The sequence below is a fragment of the Anoplopoma fimbria genome, chromosome 10, assembly GCF_027596085.1.
Source record: "Anoplopoma fimbria isolate UVic2021 breed Golden Eagle Sablefish chromosome 10, Afim_UVic_2022, whole genome shotgun sequence".
Classification (NCBI taxonomy): Eukaryota; Metazoa; Chordata; class Actinopteri; order Perciformes; family Anoplopomatidae; genus Anoplopoma; species Anoplopoma fimbria.
The window spans coordinates 18,410,359-18,419,776 of NC_072458.1; the positions used below are offsets into that span (position 1 = coordinate 18,410,359).

A 9,418-nucleotide genomic window follows, 5' to 3' on the forward strand; every position below is an offset into this window, starting at 1 on the left:
AGCTGGAGTCTCACTGCTGAAGAAATCACATTATGCAAAAAGTTTTTCAACAGCAGCGGGAAGAAATACTTTTTTTTTTTTCCAGCTCTCTTTTGTTTGTCTTTCTCACCTTGGCATTACCCGCATGAAGAGTTTTCTGCTGTTGCCAAAGCACTGGAGCGTATAAATAGAACTGTTATATAAAAAAAGAGCAGGGCTGCATATATAAATCAATATTGTGTCGTAACAAATATCAATTTACACTTACAGAAGATTATGTTGTCTCACTACAGTTTGGTGAAGTAACTTTATATAAGTTCATCCTCTAATGTAAACCAGTGCGATATGTTCAGGTGCTTTATAGTTTATATGCTCCATTTATTTCACATCTAATTCAATAAACAGACACAGGATGCTACCAAAAGATTTAAAAGATCGTACTGTACCATTTTTCATATTTTTTTCCTCAAAAACTGGGGAAACATGCATTCTGTTGATTTAAATACAGAGCTGAGTCGCAGTTTAGCATCTATCCTGGTGAACTTCATGTCTGCTTCAACGTTCTGCTTCAAATGTACATTGATGGCTCTTTGACCTAATTATGATCTGGCTTATAAATTTAGTAGGCAATTCACCACACATTACCAGTGAAGTAAAGAAGTATTCAGACCTTTTATTTAAGGAAAATATTCTATCAAGTAAAAGCAAAAACAAAAGAATTCAAACGATGTAAGTATAAGGCTGAAACATAAAAAAATGTAAAAAAGTCAACTGGTCTGTAAGTGTTTTTAATAGTTTGGACAACAATGGAGCTTAATGACACAGATGGATATTTAATATCAGGATTTGGAAACAGACAAAATTTGTAGTTTCAATTCATTGTTGGTTTTGTGTTTTTCATCAATATTGCCTAACTTTGACACCAGATGATCAACTTTGTAAAAATGTATAATTATATTCTCTCTCTCTCTGTCTTTGTCCAGACCAGGAGTTCTGAAGGATCTGAAGACGATGGGCTCTGTGTCGCTTTTCATCTTCTTCATCACCTTACTGGTATTAGCCAGGCAGGTCAGTAGTCTTCTTAAAGTGTCAATCTTTAAGATTTTAGTCCTTTGCATCGGTTGTAACAGCAAATACGGTTTAATACTACACGTCCCAGAATACTGGGGGGCAGCAAATTAACTATTTTTAATAAAGAAGTTAGATAATAATTATGCTTTTTAACCAATCTTAGCAACGTGATCTGATTTTTTTATGCTGCACACGAGTCACACATGAGTTACATTAGTTACCTCACTCTGCAGCTCTTCATCTAACAGCCCACTGTGGCTCCTTCTTCCATTACTCACTGCAATAATTCAAAATGAGCTGCTGTCAAACAAATGTAGAAAACGATATTCGTCCTGTGTTGTAGATGCATTTATGATGAACGATAGCAGTCAGTGTCAGGCTCAAACACATTGCATTTCCTGTTAGTTCTTCATATTAAAAGTTAACTTGTGTTTCACCATTGATATGCTTTTACAGGTGCATTTGTAATGTCTACCCACCTGTTCCAAAACAATAGGGGGCAGAATTTTAATTCCACTTCTGGGTCCATACAATCTAAATTAACAGCCATCAGCTATAAAAATAAAAATAAAGGTTCTAGCAAGTCAAAAAACGCTGTTATCTTATAATCTTCTCAATGTGGCGTTGGCCTATAGTTTAAGTTAGACATCTGTGTTTTTGAAAGTTTGTTTATTGTATTAAATCCAAAGCAGCACAAAAAACCTTCACAATTGCAAAAAAAAATGTACGCTCGCTTGAGGTGGATTTGCCTTTTGTCAAAAAAAGGTTAATGAGATAAATTAATTCTGAAAACACCTTTGCCCACTGAATTCCGACGTAGCGAACATGTGACTGATCAGCTGTTTCCGATGTTGCCGTCTTCGTGCTGACTTATAAAGAAGAAAAAAACTTTCCAGAGACCACTCTCCATTTTTTTTATTGTACATGGGTTGGAAGCTAAGGCAACCTGTTTTGTTCCCCAACCTCTACTTGTTTTGCTCAGTTTACAGACGGATTACAGCCAAACTTCTGACCAAACTACGCTGTAGCCCAATTGAGTTGCCTCAAACCAGTTGATGGAAATGCATCCTATCATCACTTCTTTTTTTGCAACATTTAAAAAGTCTGCTCAAAATTTGCCTAAAATGTAATGGAATTCAGCTTTAGTCGCCTCTCAAAGAACAAGTGGTCGGCCAGGGCTAGTTTGTTAGCATTCTAATGTCAGTAGATATCTACAGTACAGATATCTATCACAGTTTTATATATCTTATTAGGCCAACCAGCGCTGTCACAAAATGTTATTTTACTGAAGTTGTTCTACAAGAGGAGAAACTTTATTACCAGAGCAATTGAAATGACTGTAAGTGAACTTGCATTCAAGGTTTTGGCTCAAAATGCTCAAAGATCAAAATACTTGCTCAGATGGATATTTTCGTGGCCCCCTGCCTCCATCTGTCCTCACTTCATATGAGAGCTAATCTCAGCTGACACAGATTTGGTGTGCATGTTTTCCTTTTTTTCCGGGTACCATCCATCATCTCTGACCCCAAAACAGATGTTCTGGATAGAAACACTCTCCCCAGAGCTTCTGTACCCAAAACTGGTTCCCCCCCTGACTCCAAACAGCTCCATGTGTTGTTCCTGTTCTGGGTCACCGTCACCAGAAAAGGGGGCGGAGAGTATCCTCAAGTTTGCTGTGATAAACTCTTTGTTGCTGACATATCTTATCAAGGTCTTTCAGGTTTAGTTGGCTTCGTCCTTCATTATGCTGTTTGGGTCTGAGTTAGTGCAGTAAAATGCTTCATCAATTATCCTCTATTAATATAATTCTGGAAATGGGTCAGAAGGTGTCGGAGGTGGCGTCAGCAAATGTCCTCGACGCAGAAGTTTGTAAATCGTTTCCTGGATATGACGGACACGAGGCCCGGCTGTATCCATTTTGGATGCTTTTATCTCGCCATTAACAAAATCTGCCTTGCAAAATATTCATCTTCAACCCTAATGAGCTCGTTTCTAGCAGTTTAGTCAGACAGAGGAGAAAGCAGGTTAGGAGAACAGATGCATCTGTAATTCATCCCTCAAGAACAGATGCGCGTTGGAGCAAAGCTCATTTACAGGCTTGTTAGCCGGTTTCTAAACGGCCTACTTTCTGAACCCCAGGAGGTAATCGAGCTGTTCAAATTGTACATATGAACAACAAACGCTCCGTTCCTATCTGTGTTTCTGACTCAGCCTCAGGCTATCGACGCTATAGCGCAAGATCTTAGCGCAGAGCGGTGCGGGCCTACATGTGTCAGAGCATCTAAATTGGCACCGCTTTCATCTCTAAGGGGAAATGTTCAACGCACACATGCATCATCCAGACTTCTAGCTACATACATGAAATATATCTAACAGGAGGCTGAGAGTGCTCCCACACATCCACACACACACCCACACACACACACACACACACACACACACACACACTGCGCCCACAGGTAGCCTGGAGCATTCAGATGTATACCACCATAACGATGGTGTGTTCAGGGGACCCATCTAATCCACAAATGCACTCTCTTCCGATATTTTGACCCCGATAGATAGAAAACTCCCCCAAGCATGAATAACCGAACCATTTAAAAAGTGGTGGCTACCTTTTATGCAAAACATTCCTGTCCGCCTCTCACTTTCATCGTCATCTTTATTGGGACATTTATGTTTCATGAATACCAAGCACTCACTTTAGTTTCAGTTGGTTAGGTTTTACTTGACATTCCTGTATATTTTACATATAGTTGGAATTATTAGAGCATAATGCAGGCAGACTATGTTTAAGAAAAACTGCGATTGGAGAACTACTGTATGGAAAACCAACCCTCCAGTCCAAAACAAACATCAGTTAAAAAATGTAAACTTCCCAGTTTGCTTTCTTGTTTCTTCTGTGGCAGGTAGCTTTGGAGCAGAGTGCTGGGTGTGAATGACACAGGTGTCTCTTTACTCTGTGTCCTCCTGTAACAGAATGAATATTACTGTAGGTTGGACTTCCTGTGGAGGGACAAGTTCAAGAGGGAGTGTGAGGAGATCGAAACCATGGAGAACCTCAACCGGGTTCTGCTGGAGAACGTTTTACCGGCCCACGTCGCCGAACACTTCCTGGGACGCAACTGGAAAAATGAGGTGAATTGAGCTCTTTTACTCATCGTTCATGTTTTATTTATATTTTTAAGTTAAAGGAACAGTGTGTTTTTGGAAATATTCAGAGATAGTAATGTCTGTAAAGAAATATGTAGCTGGAGCCTGATTTTCTCGGGAGACTGGTGCTTTTTATTGCCCTCACCTGGTAACCTCAGCATCACAATTCTCCCGTATCTCCTATTTTTCTCTTTTCTTTATCACAACCTGTTTCTGGCACTGCACAGTGTGTTTAAGTATTTACGACTCTAAAAGTCTAAAAAAAAATCAATGAAAACTAATGAATGATTTATGCCAGAGATTCATGCCATATGGGTGAATTATTCTGTTTTCTTTCCTGAGCATTAAAAGTTAAATAAGATAAATATAGATAGTTAAATAAAATATTCAACATATAAATGCGGTTGCAGTGTACTTATTTTTCATTCTTTAAAAGTCATCAGAATGCCGAAAACAAAGTCTTTGAACCTTTGTCCAGAAGCTGGTTAGCTGATCCTGGAGTTGTCAAGACAACCAGCAGCGACTCCAGAAAGTCAGTGCAGCACATAACCCTAGTAACATAGCAATTTGTGGAGTTTTTACACGTTATTTTTAGTATTTTACATGATTAAATGTGTTAATTTGTAAGCTTTAGAGGTGCTGATAGGTTGATTTTGTTTTGTACACAGCCAGGCTAGCTGTTTCCCTCTGTTTCCAGTCTTTGTGCTAAGCTCAGCTAAAAGGCTGCTGGTTGTAGCTTCATATTTATCTGACAGACATATAACTCTCATTTAACAATATGTAAATAGCGAAATAGTGTAATTCTCAAACTGTCAAACTATACATTTAAACATAAGAAAACACATCTACATCATCAGTATGAGCTGTGAATTCACATCTTTTATCAGCATATTCTTTTGTTTTCTCACCTCACACATGTTGTATCCATCATTCACATTTTCGCAGTATAATTTAATAAACATATTTTCTTTTTGTTTTGTTTGCTTCACTCTTCACGCTCTGCTCCTGTTGCATGCTGTCCCTGCATTCATGGTGTGTTTGATGTCGCCTTTTTCTGCCTAACAGACTCAAATTCCTATATTTCTTCCTAATTCGCTCCAGTGCTGTACATAGTTGGTCGCACTCATTTACTCTGTTCTTACTTTTTGTCTTTCCTGTGATGAATGCTGTTACTTTTTCGCTGCTGTGGTGACCCAGTGTCCCCTGAGATGATTAAAGTTTAATTTTATATATTTAAAGAGTCCATGTTTTTTCAGCTCACAGATCTTCTCTCTGTGTCTGGGACTCATTGAAACCGTTCGCTGCTCGCCTTTAACTTTCATACACCAGAGCTCGATCGATGCAGCACATCTAGCCGTTATCTTCTTCTCGCTCGTTATCAGGACCTTTATCATCAGTCGTACGAGTCGGTGTGTGTGATGTTCGCCTCCATCCCAGACTTCAAAGAGTTTTACACCGAGTCCGATGTCAATAAGGAGGGACTGGAGTGCCTCCGTCTGCTCAACGAGATCATAGCAGACTTTGATGAGGTAAACTCTTACACGGATAATCCTGTTTTGTTTTTTGGAGAAGCAGCCACACTGGCCGATTACGCTCTAACAGAGCTGGTGTCATTTACCTCCTCCTGTGTATTTCATGTAATGTTCTGTATTCTTCCTTTCTCCTCAGCTGCTGTCCAAACCCAAGTTCAGCGGAGTGGAGAAGATAAAGACCATCGGTAGCACCTACATGGCTGCAACTGGACTCAATGTGTCGCCAGGACCAGAGTGCGCACAGGCACGCTTTTACACACACACAGTCATTGTCACACACATGCAAACGCTTCCTATGACCTCAATAGCCGTGGTCTTGCAGGATGTAGCCGTGCATTCTTTAGCAAGCTCCGTGGTCAACGGTTTCATTCCGTGCTCCGAGTGCACGTTCGTGAGATACGTTAGTTTTGTACAAATAATGTAGATTATTCATTTTGACATGCACTCTGTCATGCTAGATTGTTAAATCATGTGCCATGAAAATATTGGATTAAATGCACTGTCTGGCTAACGTTAGCTAACTGTTAATAAGCTAACTTCAACATGTCCCCTTTTTAAACAAGCCTTGGTAACGTTGATGTTTTCTCCATCGAGCTATGAAGATTGAAGTCACCCGAGTCTACTGTTAACATTAAATTGTCACAAAAGTTTGTCATCACATTTGAGGTGAATTGCACGTCATCGTTAGCTGTTCGTCGACTTATTTGTGTGCAAGTGAGAGAAAGAAAACTTAAATCAAAATGTGATCACACAGTAATGTTAACGTTTTATAGATCCATCCTGGTTGCCTCCGTCTTTATTTCCTTTTATAACATAGTGATGGTCAATTTGAGAGCGCATCAAGTAGGGTCCTTTCATAATGTCGTCAGACACAACTGAACTCGGTGGCTGTTGTCTGAAGAGCCCTCGCACAGCACTGGACCAATTCAAAAAATTGTTGTTCTCATTAGTCACTTGGGAAAATAGGGTCCAGGTTGAAAAATACCCAAGTTACCCTTCAAGGCAAAGATTACGTAAATAAACAACTTTTTAGGTCAAGGGTTTGCTAGCTTATCCAAAAAGTGACAAGACGACCCAAAGAAAGCTGACGACAACTTTGACAATGAAAGTGTGTCGCAGGATCTAAGTATTAAATATCAAGGGAGTCCCGTACATGAAATGGAAGCTGCACAGTGTTGATGTTTTCTCCTCATTGGATCCAAAGTGACACCCTGACTGTGAGGTTATCCAGATTTCATTCAAGCTCATATTTGATAAACAGTTTTGGCAGCTCGAGCTCAAAGAAAAAAAGAAATCTCGTCATTGATCATTTATCGTCACTAAACAGGATGAAGCTTGAGCATCAAAGTGTTTATTGCTGTCCAAATAAATTAGTGGCGCATTGTGTGAGTTGCCCCTTAAAATGCTCTGCACATAAACATTCAAGCATCTGTGATTCATTACTACATTCTTTGGATTCATCAGTGTATTCACTGGAAGCAAATGAGATTGCCACTCAGAAAGCTGGCAACACGTCGTTTTCATAACAAATCCCGATCGGTGGGAATCTGTTTTAATGACCGTATGCTGAAATCCCACCACTCTTAGTTACTGTTGCTGTGCCTGTCAAGCTTTCTATTCTAGCACGAAGCAGTGCCAGATTTACAACTCTTAAGTCTTAGAGTTGTCATATTTGTAGAAATGGGTATTTGATTGCACAAAGAAGCAGGCTTCTTATTCCAGGGGTCCATATTGACGACTGAAATGACGACTGTCACAGGCCGATCGTTAATGCTAACTCAGGTAAAAAAAAAATATATATATATATTGGGAATAGCAACAAGGGTTAGATTTTTGCTTTATTTTTCATATTTATAAAAAACTATCTTTTTACAAGTTTGGCTGGTTTTGCTGTAGTTTAAACATGACCAAACCCAAATAAAAAACCAGGACAGAGTCGCTGACGTTAGCTAATTTAGCAGCATCTCACACATTGGGGATTTTACTAACACAATCTTCTAATTAAGGGATGGTGGAAGGGTCTCAAATCAGGGCTTCATTTTTGCAATAATGAACACCTCCCTGTGCATTAACCCGCTAATTACATAGCTACTTATTAATAAAATCAATAATTTGACACATTTGTATTTACAGTCTTCCCAAGTTATTCCTATAATTTGACGATGACACATTGAGGTCCAGACATGGTTCAGTTAGCACCTTTAACTTATTTTCTCCACCCTCTCTGCATTTCCCTCAGGAACATGACAGACAGTACATGCACATTGGCACCATGGTGGAGTTTGCCTTTGCTCTCGTGGGGAAGCTGGACGTCATCAACAAACACTCCTTCAATGACTTCAGACTCAGAATTGGTGAGAACATCTCTTTCTCAGCATAAATAAACATAAATGTGAGTTTTTGTATTGAAATGGAGCCGTATCATGTGTGTTTTTTGTATTTTTTTTGTTAGGGATAAACCATGGGCCGGTGATAGCAGGAGTCATCGGGGCCCAGAAACCTCAGTATGACATCTGGGGAAACAGCGTGAACGTGGCCAGTAGGATGGAGACCACCGGGGTTCTGGGAAAAATACAGGTGGGACGTCTCACAAAAAACAGGTGCATGTCATCAAGCGTGTTCAAGGACTTCTTAATCTAATCATGTCTCTTTCCTTTTTCTTTCCGCACAGGTAACAGAGGAGACAAGTCTTATCCTATCAACACTAGGCTACATGTGTTCCTGTCGCGGCATCATCAACGTGAAGGGCAAAGGAGAGCTGAAGACCTACTTTGTCCACACAGAGATGACCCGATCTCTGTCACAAGGGACCGTGATGCCCTGAGCCCGCCACGAGAACCGAACAAGACTTGAGAACACAATCACACACACACACACACACACACACACACACACACACACACACACACACACACACACACACACACAAAGTGGCCGTAGAAGTGATTCGTCATGCTCAGCAACTAAAAAAAACAAAACCAGCAGGCACTGCAGTACAACAGATAGACGATTTGCAGAGAACCAGTTTTGTCCTTAGCAACCACAACGTAGAGCGGGGCCGAAGTGCACCGCGGTCCTTCAACACTGGATGGTTTTCACATCTCGAGTGTAACAAGGACTTTCCTCCGAGGAGCCTCTTCACTGTCTAAAGGAGCGCCTGACTAAAGAGAGGTGGGCCAAATTAGTGCAGCCCTCGAGGACCGCGGCCTGTACAGTAGTAGTGGTGCGGCGCTAATTACCCATGCCAGTGTTGCAGAGCTTCAGAGCCTTATTCTTGAGCAAACTGAGCCGTGTTTATATATTATATATATATATATATATATATATATATATATATATATATATATATATATATATATATATCTCATAAATGATATATAATATATGATATATATCTCTGCCTGGTTGGCACTGTGAACCGGTTTGTTCCATTTAATTCCAAATGGATGTTACAATAGCTTCTTGTCATATAGAGCAGCTGATGCCAACAAATCGGTGGTGTGGTGGGTAGTTTGCCAAAAAACCTGTGAATTGTATTTATAGCTCTAGAGCTTCGTGCGTGTCCCGCTGGAGAGTCGGAGGACTCCAGATTCAAGAAGAAAGTAGACTTTTTTTTGAATGTATATAATCCATCTGGAACCAAACAAAAAGCAATGTGTGTAAATGTCCACTGCCATCCTTTT

General features: G+C 40.0%; 1 protein-coding gene across 4 annotated transcripts in view; it reads left to right on the forward strand.

Annotated features, from left to right (window-relative positions):
- LOC129097035 (adenylate cyclase type 2-like) overlaps nt 1-9,022 on the forward strand; it is a 52,579-nt gene extending 43,557 nt beyond the window's left edge. For 3 of the 4 annotated variants that reach the window (XM_054605722.1, XM_054605723.1, XM_054605725.1), the window contains 7 exons: nt 963-1,047; nt 4,030-4,188; nt 5,586-5,732; nt 5,872-5,979; nt 7,975-8,089; nt 8,188-8,312; nt 8,407-9,022. In XM_054605722.1, coding sequence (XP_054461697.1) covers nt 963-1,047; nt 4,030-4,188; nt 5,586-5,732; nt 5,872-5,979; nt 7,975-8,089; nt 8,188-8,312; nt 8,407-8,559 — 892 coding nt within the window. In that variant the 3' untranslated portion in view covers nt 8,560-9,022. Of the gene's footprint in view, nt 1-962; nt 1,048-4,029; nt 4,189-5,585; nt 5,733-5,871; nt 5,980-7,974; nt 8,090-8,187; nt 8,313-8,406 lie in introns of those variants that run through there. The other variant, XM_054605724.1, reaches the window with a different exon arrangement.
- Nucleotides 9,023-9,418: the final 396 nt, after the last annotated feature.